The 26,397-nt window shown below is 52.8% G+C and overlaps 5 protein-coding genes across 5 annotated transcripts; 3 read left to right on the top strand and 2 right to left on the bottom strand.

Annotated features, from left to right (window-relative positions):
- B0H65DRAFT_504318 (uncharacterized protein) lies at positions 1–3,598 on the top strand (the record flags this gene model as incomplete). The annotated part of the gene is made up of 5 exons (XM_062827901.1): positions 1–1,088; positions 1,279–1,408; positions 1,516–1,628; positions 1,874–1,948; positions 2,140–3,598. The coding sequence occupies 5 exons, from the start codon at positions 1–3 to the stop codon at positions 3,596–3,598; spliced, it is 2,865 nt and encodes a 954-aa protein (XP_062685561.1).
- Positions 3,599–5,787: 2,189 nt separating this feature from the next.
- Positions 5,788–7,926, bottom strand: B0H65DRAFT_2802 (diacylglycerol acyltransferase-domain-containing protein). The gene is made up of 2 exons (XM_062822869.1): positions 7,519–7,926; positions 5,788–7,449 (listed from the first exon to the last, which is right to left on the bottom strand). Exons 1-2 carry the CDS (start codon positions 7,744–7,746, stop codon positions 5,905–5,907), a joined length of 1,773 nt encoding a protein of 590 aa, XP_062685560.1. The 5' UTR covers positions 7,747–7,926; the 3' UTR covers positions 5,788–5,904.
- A 1,713-nt stretch (positions 7,927–9,639) lies between these two features.
- B0H65DRAFT_2777 (uncharacterized protein) lies at positions 9,640–12,276 on the bottom strand. The gene is made up of 2 exons (XM_062822834.1): positions 10,483–12,276; positions 9,640–10,413 (listed from the first exon to the last, which is right to left on the bottom strand). Exons 1-2 carry the CDS (start codon positions 12,119–12,121, stop codon positions 9,665–9,667), a joined length of 2,388 nt encoding a protein of 795 aa, XP_062685559.1. The 5' UTR covers positions 12,122–12,276; the 3' UTR covers positions 9,640–9,664.
- Positions 12,277–16,823: 4,547 nt separating this feature from the next.
- On the top strand, positions 16,824–18,793 carry B0H65DRAFT_2563 (uncharacterized protein). Its single transcript, XM_062822560.1, has 3 exons — positions 16,824–16,976; positions 17,141–18,524; positions 18,585–18,793. Exons 2-3 carry the CDS (start codon positions 17,232–17,234, stop codon positions 18,642–18,644), a joined length of 1,353 nt encoding a protein of 450 aa, XP_062685558.1. The 5' UTR covers positions 16,824–16,976; positions 17,141–17,231; the 3' UTR covers positions 18,645–18,793.
- Positions 18,794–19,420: 627 nt separating this feature from the next.
- Positions 19,421–24,567, top strand: B0H65DRAFT_2614 (Oligoxyloglucan reducing end-specific cellobiohydrolase). The gene is made up of 3 exons (XM_062822620.1): positions 19,421–19,533; positions 19,649–23,685; positions 23,759–24,567. Exons 2-3 carry the CDS (start codon positions 19,769–19,771, stop codon positions 24,432–24,434), a joined length of 4,593 nt encoding a protein of 1,530 aa, XP_062685557.1. The 5' UTR covers positions 19,421–19,533; positions 19,649–19,768; the 3' UTR covers positions 24,435–24,567.
- The last annotated feature ends 1,830 nt before the right edge of the window (positions 24,568–26,397 follow it).

Genomic DNA, 26,397 nt, shown 5'->3' with positions numbered 1-26,397 from the left:
ATGGGCAGCCTTGCAGTTGGGCGGGAGTCTCAAGGCGCTATTTCCGCGGCCGCCTTCGTGATGCCAGATGGCCAGCAACATGTGCCACACGTGCCTGCGAATGGCATTGGTGCCTTTCACGCCCTGCTCGACCTCGATGACATGTCTGTCGACCGCAGCTTCTTCATGCCCCTGTCTCTCCTGGAGCCAAAGGCTAGTCCGGCAGGGTGTCCGGCAGGGTGTTCTGGCTGTCCGCCAGGGGATTCGACCCCGTTCACTGGGGCAGCGACACCGTCACCGACTCCGCCAGATCACCATGTTCGCCAGCGCCTAGAACAGCTAGACGATGAGCCCCTTGTTGAACCATGGACATACGTTCCCCAGACACCTCTGTCGATAGACAACAGGAGTCCGCGAGATTTTGCCTTCCACCTTCCCTTCAGGTTTCTCCCAAACGCAAAGCACGACCAAAACACCAACATCGGCACTTTCCTCGACGACTCTTCATATCCCTATACCGGCAGTAGCGAGCGCCATCATCTACCCGACCTGGGCCTAGACGAGTTCGGTCCATTTCACGTTGACGTCGATCTTCCAAGGAGTCCTGTCTACCGCTCATTCTACTTGTCTCCCTCAACTTCGACAACCAGTCTCGCCTCCGAACCTTGCACATATCACCATTATTTCGATAATTCCAGCACCAGCTTCTCGAGCATCAAACACGGTGCCATAATGCCTGACCCTACGGCTGTGGCTTCGGCTGATGGGGCTGGGCCCTCTGGCCGGCCTAACTTTGCTGCCAAAACCATCGCTCAACGGCGGCAGCGGCCGCATTCGGCTCACAGCGAGCAGCTGGCCCGACTTCCCAGTCCGTTCTTCTCTCTGTGGACAAAACGACATCATCATCAGCATATGGACCATAACGGCAAGCCACAGCAGCCGTTCGAGTATCCAGGACATGGTTTCACGGACACCAAGCCGACGACACACAAGCGATTTACCCATTCCAGATCTAGCAGCATTGGGACACGACAAAGTCAGGCCAATGCGGTTCCACAGATGACCCGGGAAGAGTTTGAGGCTCTGCCATTGGCAATACAGCGCAAGGTGTGTACCCGAAATCCCCAAACTCTATATCTGATGCCGGCACGGAGACTTGATGTTCATGGTGTTTGAGCCAAGTTCCCTCCCAGTTTCATTGTTATTTTTTTTCCCTTCTGGGCATCACCCCTCTTTCGCCTGTCCCCTTCCGCTATTGGTTCCTGCAGCAAGTGCTAGATCCTGCATATTTCATACAAGTCATGTCCAATTAGAAGCCTCCTCACCTTTACTTCTGTCTGGCGATGACACCCACCCGCGCGCACCACCATCAGAGCATCACAGCCGCCCCGTTAGTGATTGGGGAAGTGGGGAGCTAGCGCCTCGAGGCGTTGAAACCATCTGAGCTACCCCAGAGATTGGCAGAATTGGCAGACAGATGGGATGACCGTCCCCCACCAATAGTTGATATTACCGGGCCTGGATGGCCTGGTCCAGCTCTTCGCTGAGCGCTTCTCGCGCCTCAGTAAGCAATTGAGATTTTGCTTCTTTGAGGCTTCTCATGCCACATTGGTTGACGAGCAAGTGCCTGTCAGCAAGGGCAAATCTCGGTTGGCTTTGATTTGGCCAACAAGACTGCTTTCATGACGGCGGTACTTTCCCAGATGCATACTCTTTCGGTCTTTCTCCAGCTGCTGAAGTGAACAACGCAAGCGTCGAGCTCCATAGGATAGGCTCTTTGGTACCTAGCTTAACCTCAAAGCACTGCTTGCTGGGATTGAGCAATGTTCGGCAGAGAAGGTGGTGCAGCGTCTCGTATCGTTCAGTGAACACGGGATGTCTTGTACCTGGACAGGGATCCTATCTCAATTCACTTCCGCACACTTGCAGCTTCATTTGACTCTCCAGCATGCAGGTCCAACGCCTGCCAGTCAAAGCTGCTCAGGGACCCCTTGCCCTTGCCCATGCCACCTTAAAACTGCCCGTCATATGCTGGTGATCCATACACGTTATATTAGATGGCTTGATCAACGTTTCTTATGATTTTGTTTCTCAAAACTGCTTTTTTTCTTGAAGCCCTGGCTAAACAAAACCTTTACAGTACTTCTCAACACTCGAAAGGCTACGCTTTGCTCGGGAGTCTTACCTCATCGACGGCATCACACGACACTACGACGAGATATCCAACTTCAAACGCCAAAAGGGTCACAAACAGCAAAGTCGCTCGGAGCAAATTGTCAGTCGTAACGGGCGGGGACCATTAGGAGGAGAACCGAGCCTGCCATCTCCTGTTCTCGAAGTACCACAGTCACCTCTCGACAACATGCGGCAACAAGAGTTAACCCGGGAAGAGCAGGTTGCTCTTGCAAGGCGTCTCCGTGCCAGCGTCATTCTGGACGCAGCAGACGAGGCTATTTACAAGATGAACAGGAGGACCAGTGGCCACCCAAGTGTGAATAGGGAGGGCCTCATGTCGTCGCATTCATCTCTGCAAACTACGACGGAGCCCAGAGACGGCGTCCAAAGCCGTGCTGAGCAACCCATCAGCCAAGAACTACCTCAGTCGTTTTATGATAGCTTTCGATGGATCGACGAAGAAGACGACCTGGACTTGCGTCTTTTCCTAGACGATTACCATAAAAACCTGAGGGATAGCCTTCCATCTCCAAAACAAACGCGACCGTCTTTCCGCAGGCAAATGTCTGTATCCAAGCGTCCATTCGGCCTATCATCCATGCCTACCCCGACGAGCAGACCAGGAAGCCATAATGACCTGGCAACCGGGTCGCCAGCACCTACCTCGGCAGGTAGTGTCGCTAACTCGGACGGACACACAAACCGGAAGGCGCGCACTCTATCGCTCATCACACCAAAGCACAGCTCACACGAATCGGTCTTCGACCCATCTGCAGCCCATTATCAAGATCCTGAAGCTCGACTGAAACTACGCGTTTATCTTGCCTCTCCTCAGAAGTTCGATGAGGCCATCGAGTTTGGCTTCCCCTCTACGGACGCGCTCGGCGCAGGGCCTATAATCCGTACAGAATTCATGGAGACGCCCCTTGGCCCTGGTCGAAGGAAGGTTCAGTCGACGCAAAAAGGAGAAGATACCTGGGCCATGGGTACATTCTTGGCTGATGACGACGACGAGCATGTCTCTCTCAACAGCGATCAGCCATCACTTGCGGATCCGGAGTCGCCCAAAACACCCCAAGCATTCGAAAGCAGACCCCATCCTCAACGCGCTACGTCGAGTGATCCGACGTTTCTAAGAGACGGATGCGGCATGTTTGCGGAGGGAGCTGGCGGATATGCTCAGGCGCCCGCAAATTCCCGCGAAATGACACTGCGCATGACGCTGACACGTCCCGATTTGCGGGCGCACGAGAACGAGATCTACGGATGGCAGCAAAAGCCCGTGTACCGGAATACCCGCAAGTCAATGTCCTTGGGTGGATTCGAGAACAAGGGCATGTTTTACGGGGAACCAATACTCAACGAAAGCTTGGAAAACCAGGCAAGCACCACCTCGGAGAAGGGCGTCATGAAGCGAATCTGGAAGCGGGTTCGACGGACGTGAGAGGAGGACAACCAACACCCTACAGACACACTACGAAGGCTTATCACAAATTCGAGTTCGATGCCTGTTCAAGATTTCTCTCCACGAATCTTTCTTAGATCCATATTAATACGTTCTACGAGAGGTTGAAGGAAAGGGGGACCACACATAGCAGCTGACCGACTGCTTTTTCTTTTTTTTTTCGGAATGCATCAGTGGCAATAGTACTGCGAGGCGTTCCAAGGGATATTTGGCTTTTCATCATTGAGCATTTCAAAGGCTGGCGAGGAGTTTTTGGTGTTTTGCTTTTTGAAGGTTATAATTTTACACCGACGCGTCCATCGCGTTGCCTGGATCAACCAATTGGTCCCAACAATTGAAGCTACAATATCATAGCTGGCGACAGCAACATTGACCATGCTTAAAGCAACCAAAATAACCCCCCCTTTGAAGCTATTTCTGTGATTCCTTGTATGTTCGTTTCAGATGCATCCAGCCGCTTATCTGTCTCTGCTCTCCCGTTCTTACCGAACCTTCTTTTCTCAACCGTGCCGGGACGGACGGAAAGACGGGAAGGGGAAGGAAGTTGAGGCTGAGTACTTGACTACGTACGAGGCATTCTAGAATAATACGGGACGTACGGGCGAAGTACGGGCGAAATACGGGACGTACGGGCGAAGTACGGGCGAAATACGGGACGGGAAGTTAGAATCTTTTCTTTTCATATAGACGGGCTGAGACGAGATAGAAGCGAACAATACCCAACCGAGCCAATATCGGTGCGTACGGACGTACCATACATAATACACCGCGCCGTGGCATTTCTCTCGAGACTGTATCATTTTTGTGATCCCAAATGGCCATTATTCACTCGGTTACCGGGTAAAGAAGCAACAAGTACAAGACGGGCCGTTTGGGATGTTACATCGAACCATTCAAGTTGGAAGTTCGGTACTTGGTGATGACAACAACAACAATTTTGACGGAGACGCCGAAACGTCAAGTTTGGTTGGGTGGGTTGTATTGCATATCTTCATTCTCGTTCATCCCGAATACGTCTCGATGTTGCGGACAGGCAGGCGACGATCTCTTATGCATTCATAACATAACATACAGCAAATAATTCTCATTGCTGCTGATTCAGCTACTACACTCCAATAAACTTGATCAAAACATGATCAGCTACGTCGAGCTTATAGCCGGTAGCGAAGATGTCTCTTAGTATACTATGCAAGGGAGACGAGCTGAACGAACATCTTCATCCTCATCGTTCCTCGGATGTTGCCAGTCTGTCTTATAACTCGAGAGAAAAGAAAAGATAATAAGGAAGCAACGTATCGATCATCGGAAACAGTACAGTAAGGTATCCATGCAAGGACTTCACTACCTACCTATTTCCCGCCGTCGTCCCCATCCCCAGAAACTGTTTTATTCTCGAAGAAACTTGATTTAAACTACTTAAGTTCTCGACATACACTAGCCATGTAGGTAGTCCAAGTGTGTATGTATATGTCACTCACTCTTCTGATACTTGTCGACTAACAAAGAGGCTTACATTATGATAGGTGTGTTCTGTGTTCGTGCAGGTACCTACTGGAGGAAGATGATGATCGTCATTGGATTTGAGCCAAGAAAAACATAAGTACAGAGCGAAAAGAGGAAAGAGCGAAAGAAAAGAAAAGAAAAGATGAGAAAAGAAAAGGGCAAGCAAAGAGTTCCCTAGTCCTCGGGTCACCAACTCCCCGGGTCCGTGGTCTCGGGCGACCCGACGGGAACATACCTACAGAACCGAAATCAGGGGTAGAGTTGAGGCTCGTTGCTCGTTACCTGTTGCTTGCTGCTTGCACAGTTAAGTTAGGTTTGCACCGTAGGAGTGGCTTTCATGACTGACAAACAACATCCTGCCTGATATTGGATCGCATAGATAGGACATTGTGGGAGAGCCAAAGATGACTGAAGTGTATTCAGAAGATGTGCACGCATAATTGTCAAGTTATCATAAAAAAACATCTTGGAGAGGGGACGCAGAACAAGGTTCCAATCGAACATGTGAAAATGCCAGGAGGATTTGATAACAGTGGGCCGAACAAACATGTGTATTTTTAGACTACTCCATTTTGTAATTTGAACCTAATCATATCCTCTTCCCCGCATAGTAATAAAGATATGTCCGCCCCTTTTCATAGTACATAGCAAATTGTCGAGGCCATCCATTTCCTTACTCCCCCTTATCTGCCTCTTTTAATGAATGTGGAATCCATATGGTATCAATCCTCCTCCCTTTCCTTCTTCACCCACCTCCACCTGTCCCTTATCCACTCAAAATCCTAATTCAGAATCTGCATTTCCTCGATTCTTTCTGGGGCAAAACCCTCCTTGTAGCGCTCCCACATCTTCTCCAGCTCCTTCAAATAAAGACCGTGTAGCTGGTCAATTTCGCTTGTCTTCAAGTCGCTCTCGGCCCTCTGTGTAACCCTGATCGGCTTGCCAACGACAATGTTCAAGGGCCGACGATACGGCATCAGGCCCACGTCATAGTTGAAGATGCCTCTTCCATGCAAGAACGGCAGAGTGAACTTGAGAGTTCGCAGCACAAACATTTGAAGCCTGTGCAAGTTCGGATGACTCTTGGGGCTGACTTGATCGTATAGATCGTTCTCGCCGAATGCGAGGACGGGAACGATGTCGGCGCCAGTGCGCATGGCCACCTTGACAAAGCCCTTCCGCTCGCCGAGCACGAGGCGCATTGTACCGGGTTGAGCCTCCAGCGACTCTCGAGCACCACCGATCACGATGGTAACAGCACGACCCGCACCGTGACCGTCAGACCCGCCGCGGCTGAGAATATTGGTGATTGACTCCTTCGAAACCGAGCGGAGGCCCATGGCAAGGATGTAATCGCGGTAAATCGGGATGCGGAAGTTGCTGTCCAGGGTAAGGAGGCTGTTGGTGATTCCAGGGAACTTCTCAGAGAATCCAAGGGCCTCGGTGGCAAAAGCGGCGAAGGCGCCATGTGAGATGATGCCATGGGGGTGATAGCCAAAAATGTACTTCCTGTCAGCGGGAAGACCATGCGTCTTGTGCAGCTTAGCTGGGAAGTAATCCGCAAAGAAGCGCCAGATTCGAGAGTGCCGGAGCCGTTCTGAGCGGAAGCGCAACTCTCCATCAGTTGCTGCTTTGCTAAGCAGCATATGAAGGAGGTACGGGATGATCAATGGCCAAAAAAGAGGGATGGCGCACAAGAAAAAGAAGAAAGAGACGGTTGTGGCAATACTCAGCGAGTGTAGCAGAACCGCCAGGGTCTGAAGTCTTCGCTGTAAAGGTATGTTGAATGGTGCAAATCTGATGCCGGCGGCCTGGTAGGCATTGGCTCTATCACGCTCCAGTTGCGCCAGCTCGTTGTCATTGCCCTCGAAATACAGTGAAGGATATTCGTCGTATAAGGCTTGTTTCTCTCGTTCGGCATCGCGGTCTGCGTTGCTGGGTTTCTCTCGAGTTGTGTTGTCATGGATTGGGAGTGTGGTCATCTTGGTAGGCTTCTCGGCTGGCTCCTCGCGGGTGCCCTCGACCGGAAGATCTTCAACGTTTTCCTCCGTTCCTTCCTTCAGACCACTTTCCTTCAAGCCATCCTTGAGAGCATCAGCGTAATCAATACCGGTACTATCGACTTGGGTGGAGGAAGGTGAAACCGGGTTGGTAGTTGCTGGCTCCGAGATCGGAAAGTCGGCGGACTCATCCGTGACCCCCTTCTTGTCGTTGTTTGACATCTTGGCCGGTTTTTCGTGTGAGGCTGTATTGCTAGAACCCGATGATGCGCTGGCGCTGGCAGTGGTAGTAGCACCAACACTGGTTAGGGGTTTCAGGTCCGGTATCTTGACGGGTATTAGTATGTGCGTGGTGAGAGTGTTTCTGGTGGTAAACCTGGAACTGAAGACACTTACAGAAGTCTTGGTGTGTAGCTGTTTCTCCTTTTGATTCGACGGAGTGCCGGAAGCCTGGCCAGCAGAGGCTGGGGCCGGATCTTGACGAACTGCGTTTCCATCGACCTCTTTTAGCACCGGTATCACACTGCGAGCCGCTTTCTGGCTGTTCTTCTTATTCTTCTTGCCGGATTTCTTCTTGGACAAGGAACCGCTCGGCGAAGGAAGGGATCCCGAGGCGTCTGCCATGGCGAGATATGTGATGGAAGTTTAAGTAGTTGGTTACTCACCTCAGTAAAGAAAATCAAGGGGCGGTCCTTGACTGAGGATGGACCGGACGGGTTTTAATGAGGCGTGGTAAGACTCCCTCGGTGGTCGTAGCTGAGGTACCCACAAGAAGGTACGGTGCAGAGTGGTGGTCAGATGTTTAGAGTTGACGACAGCGGACGCTGTCAGGCTTAACGTGTGGCGAGAAATGGTGACGCGCCTTCCTTGCTCATAGAGAGTTCATACAGTCAACATGGGACATTCGACATGCAGCGAGCATTGGGCAGGCAGGAGAACGGGCAGGTAGCAGGGCAGGGGCTTGAATGGCAAGAAAGAAGTGAAAGACGGCGAGGGGTTCTCCTGATGTGGCAGCCATGGTTCATGTCATGACTGAGGAAGCTATGACGAGGAGAAAAGTTGGAAGGTGCTATGGAAATACGTCTTCTCATATCTCGAAGCAGGAATAAGATGAAGACCGTGGTGAAGGATTGATAAGTGTACAGTTTGAGCAACGCACATACCTTTTCTGACTTGGGGCTTAACAAAGCAATGTTCACACTTCACCAGTCTCTCTGGCAGCTGAACAAATGGGACCAACCGAGGTGAGCGATGAGATGCTCGAGTCCGTCTGGTGGTTTTACGATCATAATGCGCAGGGCATCAAATGAATGGCTTGACAACTGGCAGCAGCGAGGGGTTGATGTTCATGACGCCCTGGAGCCCTACCAGCAGGTGCGAATGTAACTGTTGCAGCTTGCACTAACACTTCCCACAGTGTATCCAGTGCTTTATTGTTAGTGTTGTACTTGTCAGGTGCCCATGACGTTTTCGGTGTGGGGCGACCTCGGCAGGGGCCAGGGTCCCGAAAGCTCCCGTCGTTCCTGCTCGTTTCTGCCGGGAACCGGAGGCTGCACGACGGGACTTCAAGACACCCGGAGCCGAGAGCGGGGCACCTTCCCTCGGCCGGGGAGGGAGCTTCAGATTGTGCGACATGTTTTGTACAATTCTCTTCATTGTTTGTAGGTTATGCAAAGGAGCTTTGAAATATCATTGTTTAATGACTAACAGTTAGTGATGTTTGCTGGGTCTATCCAGAACTTCAGGAAAAGACATGACCATGGACCATGGACTACATGTCTCAACGCTGGCACCTTGAACATCAATCCTGACCAAGCGCAGTGGCCTTGTATCATACATTACCGAGCGCATGTTTTCCTCCCCATGCAGTGCTTCTTGCCTTTCGACACTTTCGCGTTTCTCCGGTCCCTCCGTGTTGTTCCAACCGTCTTTGTAAATCATGGCTCTTGCTGAAGCCTTTGTTACAAACCTCGCTCGTTTACATATCGCAAAACTTGTTTGACAGAAGCAAGACAAAACGGGCTTGTTAGACGGACAGACGGACAGCCTCAACTGCATCATGCTTCACCTCGGCCTGAACTCAACGTGGGCCACAACCATCAAAGCGCGGTTATGTTGTTGATTCCCCTCTTGGAGCCATCCTCCCACCATGTAAAGATTGTCGAAGCCGCAGAGATGCCAGTGATACTACCATTTAGTAGGACAAAACACCCAAAATCGAGAACCAAAAAGCAACACTTGCGAAACCGATTCTAGATTCCGGACCAGACGTCACCTGGCTACGTCAAACCCATCAAAACGCCATGCCGGCCTCCTGTTCTCCAACCCAGAAAAGATGCGAGTCCTCCGTTTCCATAAGGATATCACCAAGTCATGTCCGACAAAACACTCGCCTTACTCTCCACTCATATACCCCCCATCACGCCTCCATCCATGTTCCATATAAATATAAATGGATTGGTCACTTTCCAGCAACTCCAATCATGTGCTGAATCCATGCCTCACTCGCCCAAGCAGCGACCTCCGGAGCGAGTTCGCGTTCCTATTGCTGTGCTGCAGGCGGGGGTTCTTGGGTCTCGGTAGGGACATGTTGTTGCTGGTGCTCTGGCTGATGCTGATGTTCTTGCTGGTGCTCTGGCTGATGCCCTGGCTGATGCTCTGGTTGGGGCTCAGGTTGGTGCTCGGGTTGGTGTTCAGGTTGGTGCTCCTGCTGATGGCCCTGTTGATGCCCTTGCTGATGCCCTTGCTGATGCCCTTGCTGATGCTGAGGTAGGTGCTCTTGAAGATTTGCTTGCTGAGTTTCCTGATGATGATGTTCTTGTTGATGCTGGTGGACTGGGTGTTGTTGCTGATGTGGATGCTGCTGCTGTTGCCGAAGCGCCGTGACCTCGGCAGTCAGGACAGAAATGTGCTGTTCGTGATTGGTGCACTTGGCCGTCAAATTCGTAACAGTCTGGTTCAAAGAAGAGATGTGTTGCTCATATGCGTTGACCTTGGCCGCCAGCTCGGCACTGTTTTGATTCAAAACAGAAATATGTTGATCGTGTGAGTTGAGCTTAGCTGCCAGCTCAGCGTTGTTTTGGCTCGTTGCCTCCACCATAGACTGCAAGTGTTTGAACTTGTCCTCCATGTGCTGCACGTAAGACCATACACCTTGCTCACCAGCGGCGAATAGGTTGTTGCCGTCGACCACACCGGACCTATTAGGTCCAGGAAGTCCGCCTGAAGCACGGCTCCGTCCACGAGCCGCCGTTTGTTGGGTTGCCGGAGAAGCGGGCGCACTAGTGTTGCCTTGGGACGGATCTCGGTCAGCAGGAGGGTATTGGGAAAGCCAGGCTGATTCAGCCGCTGGTGACATACCGTGAGATGGCAGTGATAACCCGGAAGCTGGAGCTTGTTCCGCTGGTCTGAAATGGGGCTGCTGAGGCGCCGGCCGTTGGCGCGTAAGGGCATCGTGACTAAGCGCAGTGGGCTGAGCTGCCCCCGGACTTAGAGGTTTAGGACTCTCCGTCATCCCAGTCTGCGAATACATGGTCGTGCCACCCGCGCTAAGGGGCATGGATGATATGCTGGTGTGAGGAGTGTGGTTGTTAGGCACGCTTGGAGAAGTGGGCGGGCCAGCAGACCCGCGATCAACGTTTGGAGGATAAAGACCGCCAGGTCGGGGACCTGCTGGGGGATAAGTGCTTGAGTGAGCAGCATAACCATCGGGAGCTGTTTGACCGGGTACATGTTGGGCTTTGATGGCCGGCAAACTTAGACGACGGCGCTCCTCCTCCGCCGCAGCAAGTTCACCTTCAGCAGCACCCTCGTACATAACATTCGACAGCCCCGATTCATCTGCTCCGGTCGGGTTCACACCATCGTAATCCTCGTCTCCGAAATTTCCCATACTGGGCCTGCGACCGGCACAACCACCAGCTCCTTTACTGTGTCTCGCCAACGCATCCCCACGAGCAAACTTCCTGTCGCACTTTGGACATATGTGCGGCTTCTCGCCCGTGTGGAGTTTGCTGTGCCGCTTGAGATCGTGTAATCTTCGAAACCTCATCTGGCACGTGGAGCAAACATAGGGCTTTTCTTGGCTATGTGTGAGCAGATGGCTTTTGAGGTTGTGGTGTCTGGTAAACTCGGTGGAGCAGTAGGGGCACTTGTGCTTCTTTGAGCCTGGTGACCGAGGCGTCACATCCGCACCCTGAGCATTCGATATGGGCATACTCATTCCTCGAGGAGGAGGGGCCGGTGCTGACATAGGAGCGCCATGCGGAAGGACTCCGGGATAAGACAGCGATGATGGAGGCTTGTCTTGAGGTTCCATCTGCGCATCAGGCTGTGGCGCATAAAGCCGCTGATCCTCGCGTGAGTCAACGTCCATGGGCACAGGACTGTTAACCACCTCGCTTGACGCGTTGGCGAGACTTGGGGCGCTCGGTCCGCTTGGCTGGTTGATATCTTTGAGTTCATTAGGAACCGCACTTGGCGTTGGGATAGTAACGGCGCTCAGTGCCCTAGCAGCAGCATCGGCGGCGGCATCCAGACTCGACATTGGCGGAGCGCTTGGCGCGTCGGGTGGTCGGGCCAGCCCCGACGGCGCTCCGGACATGAGGTCGGCCAGAGGGCTATGGGTCAGGTTTTCGGATGCCGCCACCGATTCGGCGTGGTGCTCCTCATCTCGTCGGCGTCTCTCCTCATCGTGGTCGGCGGTACCATTTAGAGAGGGCGGAGGCGACCTAGCAAAGCCGACCAAGCGGGCGATTTTGGAAGGGGACAGGTCGCCAGGAGAAGAGGATTCTACGGAATCCGGCGATGGCGGGGTCTCCTCACGGGACCTCTTGAGCGACTTGGCCCGGGAGATCTCGGCGGCGAGGGCAAAGGCGGCGTCGGCAGATGTGGCTGTCGGCGGTGCTTCTGGGGCGGACGAGGCTGCCGCGAGCTGTGAGGGAGCGGGTGTCGCGAGAGGAGTCTCGGTCGCCGCGAGATGCCCTTTTTCCGAAGCCATGAGGTCGCCTGAAGCTCTAGACGACGTCGCTTGAAGCCGTCCAATCGAAGGGTAAGATGGTCCAAATAATTATATGCTATCACGTATTAAGCTCACCGTCGTCCAGGCAGCATCACCAAGCGATGATGTGTTGGAGGCTTTGATGTGTGGCTGGAGAGCGTGGCGAGAGCTCCAAGTTGGAGACTCGCGGCGCGGCTTGTTGGAGGAGTCGTGGATAGTAGTCAGTGGCGGTTCGCTAGTCGGATGCGAATAAAAAGCACCAACTGGAACCGTAGGATGCTGGGGCCACGTCAATGGGTGGGATGGAGAGCTAGACAGAGAATGCAATGGCTACAGCTAGCAATCGACTGAATCGATCGTCTTGATGGCAAGAGCACGCTGTGTTTTGGGAGAGGTGGAGGTGGAATCCGGAGCTGGGGGTGCTTCCAAAGTGGTGAGCCTCAAATGCCAGCGGTTGAGAGGAAAGGCTGTGCTGGGAGACCGTGGGGAGGAAGGGAAAAAATGGGCTGGGTTCGTTGTGTGGAGGTGCACAGGCTGACAGACCGCCAAGACTCAGGAATGGCCGAAGTAACCCCACCAAGACTGTTTGCTGTCCAATCGTAGATTGACTGGCAGCTGCCGGACCTCATCCTGACAGCTGGACATTGCAGCCTTGGCGTGTCTGGCTGCATCTGTGCGCCTCCGTCACCTCAGCCCCCCCAGCGTTGTTCAGCTCTTCCACCACCGATCATCAAGCCAATTGGTCTCACATGGAAAGCTTACGTCTTGCCATCTCATTTACTCGAATATGGCTTCATCCAGCACAGTATAAATCAGATACGTCTCCTTACTGGTGTTTTGGCGCTTTATTAGCAAAATACTCCAAGTCATCTCAGCTACTCGGCGCTCCAGCTATTGAAGTGGGGTCGGCACTGGACGAGAGGTCATTGAGCAAAGTCCACGGCCAACAACAAGCCAAAATAGCAGGTTTATCCAGGTCTCCTTTCGGATCGCCAACTGTGGCCCGATTCTGGAAGCGGTAGAGGTCAAGATCATTCATCGCTTACGGCTGAGCGGTGGCTGTGTTGTTTCGTGTCCGAATCCTTCAGCTGAACACCACACCAGTTCTTCCACGGCGCCGAGGCGCCATCAAGAGGTATCGCGAGATCAAGTGGCGCAGGCATCCGGGTAATGTAATCTTATTCGCTTGACGTGGGATTACGTATCTTGAAGTATGCCTCCATCGTCTTCACGAAACCGACCACAGCCGAGCTGTCTGTATTAAAACCGACATTGAGGCCCATTCTCAAACATTCGTGCGTGGTGCGGTCACTGATACCACATATTACTTACTAACTGCTCGCTGTGCGACAGTAGCCGGATTTTTGGGTGGTTAGCTAGGCGTCTGCTCGATGAAGAGCCGCTTCCCCATCTGCTTGATATAAACCATGATACCGACCCAAAACGTCCTGCTGCTCTTCAAAAATGTAGACGCCAGGAATGATCTCACTATATCAGCCAGTATTGATTATGTTGGCAGACGTACGGTTTGCAACTCCTGACAGTGTCTTGGAGTCAACACCTCGAGAACGTTTACCTGCCCCCTTTGCTATTCGCATGTTCTGGTGTTCCGCATCAACCAAGTTGACTCGCAGATGCCACATCGGCATGGCCAAGCGTATCATATAACACTTTGACCAGGTCCGTCAAATTCTCTGTTGACAGTATAATGTTTGGACAGCTACAAAAAATGCCAAAAGCCGGCTGCTGAAGGTTGGTCGGAAACACAGAGGCAGAGCAAGTGCTTTTGTGTTATCTAACTGTCAACCCGATTACACACGTGTGATCTGAAGATGACAGTTTTGGTCGGCCGAAAATCGAGTGCCGTATTGCTGAGTGCTGTTCATGAACTGCCAACTTGTATGTTGGTGTTAGGCGTGTTCGGACTATACCTCAGTAACCTCACACCACCTGTCCATGTAGTGTACTCCCGTGAGCCTCTGACCGAAGAAGTTCAGCTACAAATTATAAATGCATCAGAACTGATCGACATTAGTGGACCAGAGAGAGATCAAGTTTCTTGAAAAGTGGTTGTAGCTCCTTCTGAGTTCTGACAATGTTGCGCCCGGCCCCAACCAATATCGAGTGCTCAGAGATGATGATCGGCAAACACAAGACTGGCCAGACTCCGGGCGGTTCTTGTATCGGACAACAATGCGGGATGTGTTCGATTCCATCCTGGGGTCTGGATATCTTCACGAGGTCGATCATTCTCGTGTCTTCATCGCTTCGACGATCAAAGATCTTGCTCTCGCTCATGCGAATGCCAAAAGACATGGAGCCAGCAATGACATATTTTATGCTGATGATAGTCAGAACAGACAGCTCCTCATCTCCCCTGCTAGCACAATCTCGTTCTTCGATCTATCGTATGGGGCTCGGGTCCCTCCTAACATTCCTGACGATCTGGAGATTGTTTTGATGGGCATCATCTGGGCCATCATATGTGGCGTTCCAGAACCGCGACATGTTGAGACTTGGCGTAACCTGTCAGTTTCCATAATGCAGTGGAATGTTCGTGGCATCCCGCCATCATGGATGCATTCCGACGGTTGCTATAACAATTTATGAGAGCCGCTTTCATAGGCAGTCGTTCAGCCGAGATTAGGGGTTTAATCAACCCGAAGCTGGAGCGAAAGATGGCCCGCAGGGTGTTCAAGGGCGATAAATAACGGTCAGTTCTTCAACTCGAGGAATGGTGTTGAGGTTACAACCAAGCTTGACAGCCATCCATTGAAGGATACCTATACATAGTATACGCCAGGATTTCATGGACCGTGCGATTTAAGGACAGGGAAAACGCTTGAAGCAGTGCATGAAAGAGCAGCCCTTCATCAAAGAGAAGAAAAAACAGCGCAATGTCCAGCAGAATACTACCATTAGGCAAAATTTGATGTTTCGATTCGAGGCAAGATAAAGAAACAAACAAGAACACATACCGTGTTTTGTGGTGATCATGCCTGGATTCGTCCGATGTCACTGCCGTCGGACGCAATGTGCCTGTCATCCGAGCGTTTCTCATGCAGCTGGACGCTGGGAAAGCCGGCCGCAGGTCTGTTTACAACCGGACTGACCGCTGTCATCTCTCCTTTCCGACAACCACCTCACGTCGACAGGTCTGCAACGACAAGTGACCGAGACCTCTCGCCAGAAGTCTTGGAACTCGTACAGCAGCACCGTCTATTATCAATAAAAGGTCCTAAGAAAAGGGAAGCGAAAACACAACTTGATGAGGTTCCTGGTTGTTGCTGGATCGCAAGTCGACCCACCATTCCCACCCTGCCCACAAAGGCGGAGCCCGCTTGCGAATGCGCCCTAAACCATAGCAGGTTAGTCAGGAACAGAAGCCTTTGACAATATTCAGCAGGGATTCAATTGACGATGAACGGGATCAGGCCAAACCGCGCTGTCTATCCGGGTCACTCCTGGGGACAGTTGCCCGCCTTTTTGGAGCATATGAGAGAAGGCCGAGAGAAGCAGTGATTAACACAATCTCCGGGGCCGCCTCTCTCATGGTGACAAAGCATGGGACGGTCACAAATGCCATCGGACAACAGCCCAGAGAATGGCTCTGTGTGGGCTGTCACTGTCACCGCCGGGGAGGACAGAAATACATTTCTCGGCACTTCAAGCGACGGGGGAACGGGTCGGCAAGGCCTTGTGTTGGTGCAACTGGGGAGAACCGGGAAGCCCTGACTTTATACGAAGCAGAGTTACGTAGAGTTTGCGTATGTATGCTCTCCCCCCTCTGGCTGGCATCGAAGAGTGGCGTTAGGGGAACTCATTGTTGAAGAGGGTATTCAAGGTATGTCCACTTCATCATCCGTCGTGCTTGCGCGGCCGCAGGGCAGTGGCACAGCGTAATGAAACAAACACCGAAGCGGTGGAAAGTTACTGATGAATGACGTCCTCTGGCATCGTGATGGAAAAATAGAAGCCTCTGGCCAATCTTGGCCAATCTCCATCTCCCCGTCGCCCATGATGGAGGGTGGCCTCTGCTCATCTCCTCCCCTGTTGATAAAGTGAGACCTCAGCAACACTCAACAGAGCTCCCGCCAATCACAGCGAACGGTTCCTGATTCCTCTCTCGCCAAAATCCAATGCTGCGTTCCTGCCGAGGTTCCGGTTCCTGTGCCTTGCAGTAGCCGCTCTGGTTGGCACACCGGGCACGCCTTCCACACACACACAGAGACAATGGGACATTGTTGAAAGCGCAATCTCGCCAAGGAAGAAGGGATCTCCACTGGCTGTCCAGCGGTCCGGTGGGAGACCGTGGAAGGAGGGCGGGCGCATCCAGGGCAGGTGGCCCGAACTGGCAGACGACAGGAGCCAGACCACCAACACGGCGAGTTGCCTGGTTGTGGTTCCCCATGTTCCTGGCAGGAAGCGTCTAGGGCGTGCCCTGTCACGGTCTTCATTTTGTTTCGCTCGAGTCACTTTCCTTTTCCGCCCGGCGTCCCACCGCAGCCCACCTTGTCCACCGCTCGCTTCGCACGCCTTCGTACCACGCTCGTTCGGGTTCTAGGTCTGTCCAAGAAGGGGGTACAGCAGTCGCTAGTGGTGTACAATACTTGAGGGGGCCCGCCTCCTCCACTTTCTTGCTCCGGTTCCTTCACTCCCTTGGACGGTTCCTTCAACTTGGTTGTTTCCACTTCCCACATCATCGGTGCCCTTTCGCTTTTTTCGCGATCAGGATTTCCATCCAACAGAGAGTCCTCGATTCTCTACCACATTCATTTGGAACAACAGCGGTGTCACTCTTTTAGAAACTCGGATTAGGTTGTTGTCTAGTATAGACGCCCATCCAGACCAGCAGGTGAGTAGCTCTGCAAAATGTTCGACTTCGATCCACTCTTCGGCGCGGGCGGGATCAGGTGTGCCTGGTGAACGATTCCAGACAATGGCGATCTTTTTGTTCGCCTCAAAGAGATTCACAAAGGGTTTAGAAAACAAAGACTGACAGGGACGGTTGATAGTTAGCAAGCATTCAGTTTTCTGTAAATAAAGCCCGTTACACCAATCCCAGAAACCCTGTCCTCGACAACATCATCCCGCTTCAAAGCCAGTGAAAATGAAGGGAATTATTGGACTCGCCCTCGCGGCCGCCGTTTCCGGTGTCGTCGCCCAGCCTCACAACCACCACGGTCACCACCACGCCAAGAAGCACGCTCACGCCGGGGTTGACAAGCGCGCCGATGCCGCCCCTGCCGGTACTGTCGTGGTCACCAAGGTAGTTCCGGGTCCCGTTGTCGTCGAGTATGTCCTAGACGGAAAGAAGGTCGATGCCGATGAGGCGGAGAAGGGCATCAAGGAGGGTGGCTTCGTCGTCCTTGGCTCCTCCAAGCCTTCGTTCGTCGCTCCCCCGCCCGTTGCCTCGACCTCGATCGCTAGCGTCCCCGGCGGTGCCCTGTTCCTTGAGCTATCGACTAGCTCTAGCTCTACGTCCACCTCCACGTCCACCTCGTCGTCCACCACTTCGAGCATCCCGACCACCTCCTCGAGCCCTATTCCCAGCTCGACCTCCAGCTCGGCCCCCGCTGCCACCTCGTCGGCGGCTCCTCTTCTGGACCTCTCTGGCGGTGGACTTGACAGCGAGTTCCCTAGCGGCAAGATCAGCTGCGACCATTTCCCCAGCGATTATGGCGCCCTCGGCGTTGACTGGGTTGGCTTGTCCGGATGGACCACTCTTGCCAAGGTTGGTAAGCTGATGAAGGGCGTGGCCATCAACAACTACGAGCAGCCCATCTCCGGCCCCTGCCAGCCGGGCATGCTGTGCTCTTACGCCTGCCCTCCGGGCTACCAGAAGACTCAGTGGCCTGAGTCGAACCAGGGTGCCACTGGTCAGTCTATCGGTGGTCTCTACTGCAACAGCGACGGCTTCCTTGAGCTTACCCGTGAGAGCCACCCTACCCTTTGCGAGCAGGGTGCCGGCGGTGTTTATGTCAAGAACATGCTCCCCAAGAACGCTGCCATCTGCCGTACCGACTATCCCGGCAACGAGGCCATGGTCGTTCCTCTCGATACCAACCCCGGCGGCCAGTACCCTCTCACCAACCCTGTGTCCTCTACCTACTACAAGTGGAAGGGCCAGTCCACCACCGCTCAGTACTACGTCAACAACATGGGCATTCCTGTCGATGATGCCTGCACCTGGAACTCCAAGTCTTGCCCCGACTGCGCCGGTAACTGGGCGCCTGTCAACGTTGGTGTTGGCCAGAGTGACGACGGCATTACTTATATCTCCATCTTCCCCAACGCCCCCACTTCCACCGCTATCCTCAACTTCGACATGGAGATCACGGGTGATGTCTCTGGAGAGTGCTGGCTTAAGAACGGCCAATACTCTGGCAACAATGGCTGCACGGTATGTTCTGCAATGTTTTCTGTCTCTTGTGACACCGCAAATCACTAACAAGTTGAATAGGTCGGCCTCAGTGCGGGTGGCACTGCTACCGTTGTCCTCAAGCCCCGTGGCAGCCAGTAAATGTGGTCGGAATGCGAATGTGATAAGACGTGAAATGGGTTCGGGTGGTTTACATATATATGCTGGATTTCTTTACCTTGTCATTCTGTGCCGATGTAGGCAGCAGAGTGACCGGGGTCCTTTTATGTCGCTTTGGGGAGGTTTCTTTGCTCGGCCAGCTTTGACAATCTGAAAAGAGGACAGGGCTATAGAGAGGCTCGCCGAATTTGGGTGACAGTTCTTTATAATCTTAGATGTGTATATTTGCTATTTGCTGTTCGGGCATTTTGGATGCAGATATGGGACTCGGGTACGTAGTTAGAAGACCAGAAGCTTTTGACGACCCGGCTCGGCTCCACGAAGCGTACGATGTAGTGTACCTAAAGGGAGGCTTGCAATGGATTTCTGATTTTGAGCGCGATTCTGCATTTTTTGAGTCTTGGATATTGATGAAGTCTTTGTTGTATATGCTTTACTATTGTGTGATTGTGTAACCGTGCGAAGACTATGGAAGAGCGGCGGCAATCGAGTGGAAGAAAAGACACTGCACCAACTGATGATTTGGTCTCTATAGGTGTACAACGATTTTATCTCCATGTGTTGTTTGGGGGCGATCTGCAACAGGGAAACCAACAAAAGTGGAAAGGCTGACGCGGAGGCCAAAGTGGCGCGAACCATGATGGGGCCCGACTGCTATCCGAATCATTGGCGAGTCGCTCCCCAAACAGACAGGCGTCTCAGCTTGCGGCACAGGCAACAGGGCAGCATTGCGGCTACAGTATCAGCAACTCCATGTCAGAATTACATTCTCGTCCTGTCTTCTTCCTGTCATATGCAGTCTTCGCAATCAACAACTTTTCCAGAATAGCTTTTCATCCCATTGCTGAGCTCCGACCTCCGTTTGCTATCCGTAAGTAGCACAGCCCGATAGCCTGACAACGTCACGGTCCATCTCTCCCCACGCGCCGATGCCCCTCCCTAACCCGCCTTAGCTAGCTTGGTTGTTGACTTTGCGCGCGCAACAGATATCTCGACGACAGCATCGCCAGCTACCCACACACTCGTCCGCTTGATCCGTCGAAACGCAACGCACGATAGACTGCCTGGCGACGCTTCATGATTGACGGACCTAGAAGCCCCGAATCATGAGGGTCAGGGGAGCTCTGCAGGCGGCGGCCTTGCTGGCGTCTGCCCTTTGGGCGACACCCCTCCTAGCCAAGGACCACCCAACCTTCAAGACAACCAAGCTTGATACTCAGCCCAACAATCTCAACTACTTCGAAGGGTCCGATACTATTCTGTTTCATGACCCTCACAAGTCCAACCTCTGGCGCTCCGATGACGCAGGCGCAACATGGTCCGTGGTCAAGGATATCCCCGACGGCAAGGTCGCCCGGCTATATATGCACGACTTCGATTCGAAGCGGGCCTTCGCAATCACTGATGGAAGAAAACACTACCGCACCACGGACCAAGGCAAGACGTGGAAGACATTCGAAATCGATGCCGAGTGGGACACGGAGCGGTACGATATCCTGCACTTCCATGCTACGGATCCCGACCGCATCATCTTCAACGGTCTAAACTGCCTCGGCTTCCTCTGCGAGGAGGTCTCTCTTTACACAATCGATGGCTTCGACACCCCTGCCAAATCTCTTCGTCCCGATACCCTTGGCTGCTGGTGGGCAAAGTCTTCCCCCGTATTTACGACTGGCGACTCAGACCTCGACAAGGATCGCATCCTTTGCATCATCATGGGCGTCGATTCCATCTTCTCAGAGGACCGGCGCCTGGTCATCTCGGACGACTTTTTCAAGGCAGATAAGGAGGGGAATATCCAAGAGTTCGAGCCAAACCTAGCCGGTGATAAGCCCGTACGTGGTGTCGTTAATGTCGCCGCTGTGAAGAGGTACTTCATGGTGGCTACGACATCCGCCAACACCGACGAGATGGCGCTCTTTATCTCCACCGACACCAAGAAGTGGCAGCGGGCCATGTTCCCCAACGCGCATGATGATCACGATCACAAGATTGTTCAAGAAGCCTATACTGTTCTGGAAAGCACAAACTACAGCATCCAGCTGAACGTCATGACAGGCTCAAAATCGGCACCCATGGGTATCATGTTTACCAGCAACTACGATGGCACGTACTTCAGCGAGAACCTCGAGTATACCAACCTCAACATGTTTGGCCACGTCGATTTCGAGAAGATCGCCGGCATCCAGGGCATCTTCCTGGTCAACAAGGTGGATAACGGCAAGGAGGTGGACGAGAAGCCTAGCACCAAAAAGAAACTCGTGTCGGAGATCACCTTCGATGATGGCCGAACTTTCGAGAAGGTTACCGCGGACGGCAAGAGAATTCATCTTCACTCGGTTACCGAACTTAATAACGTCGGTCGTGTCTTTTCAAGCCCAGCACCCGGTCTGGTCATGGCCAACGGCAACACTGGTGATTACCTCGGGGACTACTGGGAGGATGCCAATCTCTATGTCTCTGATGATGCCGGCAAGACTTGGAAGAAGGCACTGAAGGGGCCACACAAGTACGAATTCGGAGATCAAGGATCTATTCTCGTGGCTGTCCGCGATTCAAAGGAGGAAGATATTTCAGAAATCAGCTACTCGCTTGACCATGGAGAGAACTGGGTCGACGAGAAGCTGCCCGACGATCTGAAGATCCAGCCTTGGATCCTCACAACCACTCCTGATTCGACTGGCCTTCAGTTCGTGCTTATTGGCAAGGCTAAGGGTGCCTGGCAAGTAATCCATATCGACTTCGAGGGCCTTCACGAAGCTACCTGCAAGGACAGCGATATGGAGGACTGGCATGCCCGGGTTGACAAGGACGGAAAGCCTACTTGCATCATGGGACACACTCAGACCTATGCCCGCCGCAAGAAGGATGCCAAGTGCTTCCTCAAAAAAGAGTTCAAGCTCGCGGAGGTGGAGGCCAAAGACTGCGACTGCACAGACCAGGATTACGAGTGCGATTACAACTTTGAGCGAAACGACAAGGGCATTTGTGTGTCTAGAGGACCCATTCCCATCCCAGAGGGTGCTTGCAAGGAGGGTGATAAGAATGGTAAATTCCTAGGTACTTCGGGGTACCGCAAGATTCCCGGCAACACCTGCAAGGATACCAAGGAGACAAAGGACAAGTATAAGGATGTTGAGCGGTCGTGTGGTGATGGCATCGGTGCCCCACCAGATGAGGCTACGGGTGAGCTCCAGCAGGTCGACACCAAGGGCAAATTTGGCCACTGGACCCATTGGGAGAAGCACTACCTCGAAAGAGGCGAGTCTAGTAGCGATTCCAGCGAGACCATCATCATGAGAGGGATGAACCGCACAGTTGATGATTCAGGGCCAAAGGTTGGTCCTATCTGGAGGACCACAGATCACGGCAAGAATTGGGAGAAGATAGACTTCTTCAAGGACGAGGAGGTTATTAGCATCGTTCCCCATCCTACTGTTAAGAATTGGGTCTTCTTCCTTACTGAAGGCAAGAAGCTGATCTACACACCTGATCGTGGTAAGCGCTTCCGCACCTTTGAGGTGCCGCAACCCGCCGATTTCGAGGCTGCCGCCAACGGTATCTTCCCGCTTATCTTCCATCCTGACAAGCCAAACTGGCTCATCTGGTTGGGGAAGAAGTGCGAAAGCAAGAACGACTGCTATCGGGTTGCATACGGCACAAAGGATGGAGAACGTTGGGAGGCCCTTGCCCGCGATGTCTACCGGTGTGAATTTACGGGAGCGGAGGCTTACGGGCGCAAATATGCGAACCGTGCTTTGGAGCAGATTCTCTGCCTCAAGCACGAGAAGGAAGGTGACAACGACAGCGCCCTGCAGCTTGTCTCATCCAACGACTGGTTCAACAAGGATGAGAGGGTACGTCTGAAGGATGCCAAAGAATTCGCCACTATGGCAGAGTTCATCGTTGTTGCGACGGAAGATACGGAAAAGAAGACGTTGCGGGCCTATGCTTCTCTTGACGGCAGTTTTTACTCCGAGGCCAAATTCCCTTTTGGATTCGAAGTTCCCCACCAACACGCATATACTGTCTTGGACAGCTCAACCCATGCCGTCAATCTCTTCGTGGCGACCAGGATGGAGGGTGACAAGAGTCTTGGTACAATCCTGAAGAGTAACTCCAACGGTACATCGTACGTCGTCAGCGTGAAGAACGTCAACTGCGACCAGTATTTCTACGTTGATTTCGAAAAGATGGTTGGTTTGGAAGGTGTTGCTCTCGTCAACGTGGTCGCCAACCCGGACGCGAAGAGCAGCGCGCCCAAGAAACTTCAGACCAAGATCACGCACAACGACGGCGCCCAGTGGGCGTTCCTCCCTACCCCTAGCAAGGACGAATTTGGCAAGTTCCCGTGCTCGTCCAGCGGTACTGAGAAGTGCGCACTTCATATTCAGGGTTACACCCAGCGCAGGGATCGCGGCAAGACGTACTCATCTGAGGGTGCCGTGGGCGTCATGTTTGGATGGGGTAATGTGGGCGACTCACTTGGTCCACTTAAGGATGCCGACACTTTCATGACTACAGATACCGGGATCACCTGGAAGCGGGTCAAGAAAGGCAGATGGAACTGGGCTTTGGGTGACCAGGGTTCTATTATCGTCCTCGTTCCTATCAGGGGACAGAAAACGGATACACTCGAGTACTCCCTTGATCAGGGTGCTACTTGGAAGAAGCACACTTTCTCCAAGGAGAAGGTGGATATTTGGGATCTTACCACCACGCGCTCTGGCAACTCGCAGAATTTCTTGATCTGGGGTGAGAACAGCGATGGTCTTCTCTTCACCACCAATATCGACTTCACCAAGTTCACCGACCATGTGTGCAAGTATGATCCAGAAAACATCAGCAAATCCGACTACCAGATTTTCTCGCCCAAGCACCCTCTCCAGCCTGATGGATGTTTGTTTGGACACGTTTCTCAGTATCTGCGCAAGAAGCCTGGCCTGAAGTGTTTCAACGATTTCAGACTGGATCCGCTGTACAGCAAGCAGAACTGCACCTGCACCAGGTCGGACTTTGAATGGTTAGTATACCTACTCTCGCTTTCCCCCCCTTTCTTAAATCCACCAGATTACTAACATGACAAAATCCTACAGCGACTTCAACTACGAACTCGACAACCACGGCCAATGCTCCCTCGTCAAGGGCCTCAAGCCCCAAGACCCCAAGCTCTGGTGCAAAGAACACCCCGACGAGATCGAGTACTACGAGCCCACCGGCTACCGCCGCATCCCGCTCACCACCTGCCAAGGCGGCGCCGACTTCGAGAAGCAAGCCGCCGTCCACCCGTGCCCAGGCCACGAGGACGACTTTGAGCGCAAACACCGCGTCTCGGGCGTCGCCATCTTCTTCGCTGTCGTCCTCCCCGTCGCCGCCGCCTCCGCCATCGGCTGGTGGGTCTACCGCAACTGGGACGGCAAATTTGGCCAGATCCGCCTCGGCGAGCACGGGGCGGCTACCATGGAGTTCTTCGACGCCGATAGGCCCTGGGTCAAGTACCCCGTCATCGCGCTCAGCGCGGTGGTGGCGCTGGCGGGCGCCATGCCGCTTGTTTTGGGCGTCCTGTGGAGGACGGCCAAGAACACGGCGGAGAGATGGGGTATCGGAGGCGGTGGTGGCGGCGGGAGAGGTGGCTGGAGCCGGCTGGACGGTGGCGGCGCGTCGAGGACGTTCAGGACCAGGGATAGCTTTGCGAGGGGGAGAGGGGACTATACTATTGTGGATGAGGATGAGGGGGAGTTGTTGGGGGAGGAGAGTGATGAGGAGGTTTGAGGTGTGAAATGTCTCAAGACAGGAAGTGAATTTCTTGGTGGAAACGCGGTGGGGTGTTTGGGTTAGTGAAAGAGATGGTGAGATGGATAACTGGTTTAGGCATCCCCGATGTGAGAGACTAGTGAGTGGACGGATGACTGGTCAAGTGGTGGTGATGGTGGTTGTGTAAGGGTGATGGCTGTATGCAGTGTATTCTGTGTGATGTGTGATCATGAACTAGGCTAAGTCGTGGCCAGGAATCTGGCTGGCTGGGAAATACATTCAGCTAAGATGTACCCTCGCGTGAATCATCCACTGTGTACCTTCCCCTCATGCCCTGACAGGTTGGCTGAATGTTTATGTATGGATATGATGTGATGCGATGCGATGCGGACATGTAGATTATGGGACTGGTTTTCTTTTCGGTTATTTTAATATGAGTGTACTTTACGCCATGGCGCTGGTGTTATTGTTCCCTGGAAGCAGCCGAGAGACAGCAAGCATCTCTGGCCTTCCTGATAAGCGCCCATCGCTTCATTGGATACTCACAGTATATTATATGGTATGGATAGGCTATATGATGTGTTCAGCAAGATGATGGCATAGAAAACTGGTGCTGCCCAGTGCTTTTTCTCGAGGTCCTGGCGAGTTTGTCGCTTGCCCTACTCCTTTTCGACTCGGAGATATCACATATACCGAAGACTCAGTTGTGATAATCAATAATTCTTGACCTGTAAGTAGTTGTCGACTGCTAAGTATGGAAATGGCCACTATTGGAAGTAGTGGTCTGAAGTGATTGGTGAGTTGTCATGTTCATGTGTCTATATATTGGTGTCACTTCTGTGCCTTTCTCTCTTTTCTTTCCTCTCTCTTCCTTGATCCTAACCGAGTGTGGCTAAACAAGACGGACTAGATATTTGAGTGAGCGATCTGTTTTGAGAACCGGATACTGTCAGCTCAATGTTCATAGTTCGGGCCACCCATCTCTGTATAATTTGTGCAGACAAGTCTTTAACCCTCTAATGAGAAACATCTTCCTCTTCTCGACCTTTCTTTTCTCTTCAGAGTCTTGATTTTCTCACATACTCCCTTCACCCTTCGCCTACTTCATGATTCCTTTACGGCGGCCGTTTGAGCTGTGTGCACCGTTGAAATCTTGAAATCGACTGTAAACCCCGACCTAGGTAGATGTGATCTTGATACAGTCAGTACCAGTGTATAGCTTCCCGGTCCTCGACCATCAGTCTTTCTGATTGCTATACCTCTCTCCCTAAGCACCACTATATCCCCCCCCCCCCCCCCCCCCCAACATCCGCAAGTCAAGACAACAGCAATGACCACCTCGTAGTAATGCCATAAACTCTACCTAGTTAGCATAGCACCTTCATGAGCCTCCGTGCCTTCCTACCTACTTAGTCACCACTCACTCATGCTCTATGATGCTCCGTGCTCACCTTGTCTTGTCTTGCCTGTCTTGCCTGTCCTGTCCTGCCTGTCCTGTCCTGCCTGTCTCGCCTTGTCCACACGGCAAATTACCCAGTCTATCACGGGACCTACAGCTACAAGGTGCTACAAGGTATACACTACACTCACCGTAGACTCTCGGGAGCCAGTTAAGCGTCCCAGGCGCCCAGCCCAGGCGTCCAGGCCACAACAATCACGTGGCCGAACTTTCCGAACTTTCCGTCCTTGGGGTTCCGTCCTTCCTTCCTTTTTTTTTCTTTTTTTTCCCCCCTAGTCACCGTAGGTCAGGCGAGAATCTGGCCCTGGTCGCGCGGAACATTGGAACATCTAGCCCCAGGGTATGCTACCCAGACGCCAGGAACCAGGGCGCCTCCCACCGCTTACATAGTGACCCAGTCGATCCAGGTCCCCGCCGGGAACTCCGAGAACTCCGCTCATGGGATGGAGATTTTCTAACTACTTGTGGTGGTGATGGGGACTTTTTTCCGATTTGGCTAGGGGTCTGTTCTACTGTGTAGGG

This window comes from Neurospora tetraspora (genome assembly GCF_033439725.1).
Source record: "Neurospora tetraspora strain CBS 560.94 chromosome Unknown B0H65scaffold_1, whole genome shotgun sequence".
NCBI lineage: Eukaryota > Fungi > Ascomycota > Sordariomycetes > Sordariales > Sordariaceae > Neurospora > Neurospora tetraspora.
The sequence above is the reverse complement of the archived record's forward strand: the minus strand, read 5'-3'. Positions and strand labels throughout refer to the sequence as shown.

Excerpts from the sequence above, each read along its gene's own strand:
- B0H65DRAFT_2777 (XM_062822834.1), bottom strand. The coding sequence starts at position 12,121 with ATGGCTTCGGAAAAAGGGCATCTCGCGGCGACCGAGACTCCTCTCGCG. Across the intron at positions 10,414-10,482 it reads GTTATCACTGCCATCTCACG|GCAACACTAGTGCGCCCGCT; the intron begins GTATGTCACCAG and ends ATCCGTCCCAAG.
- B0H65DRAFT_2614 (XM_062822620.1), top strand. The coding sequence starts at position 19,769 with ATGAGGGTCAGGGGAGCTCTGCAGGCGGCGGCCTTGCTGGCGTCTGCC. Across the intron at positions 23,686-23,758 it reads ACCAGGTCGGACTTTGAATG|CGACTTCAACTACGAACTCG; the intron begins GTTAGTATACCT and ends AAAATCCTACAG.
- B0H65DRAFT_2563 (XM_062822560.1), top strand. The coding sequence starts at position 17,232 with ATGAAGGGAATTATTGGACTCGCCCTCGCGGCCGCCGTTTCCGGTGTC. Across the intron at positions 18,525-18,584 it reads CTGGCAACAATGGCTGCACG|GTCGGCCTCAGTGCGGGTGG; the intron begins GTATGTTCTGCA and ends CAAGTTGAATAG.
- B0H65DRAFT_2802 (XM_062822869.1), bottom strand. The coding sequence starts at position 7,746 with ATGGCAGACGCCTCGGGATCCCTTCCTTCGCCGAGCGGTTCCTTGTCC. Across the intron at positions 7,450-7,518 it reads AGCTACACACCAAGACTTCT|ATACCGGACCTGAAACCCCT; the intron begins GTAAGTGTCTTC and ends ATACCCGTCAAG.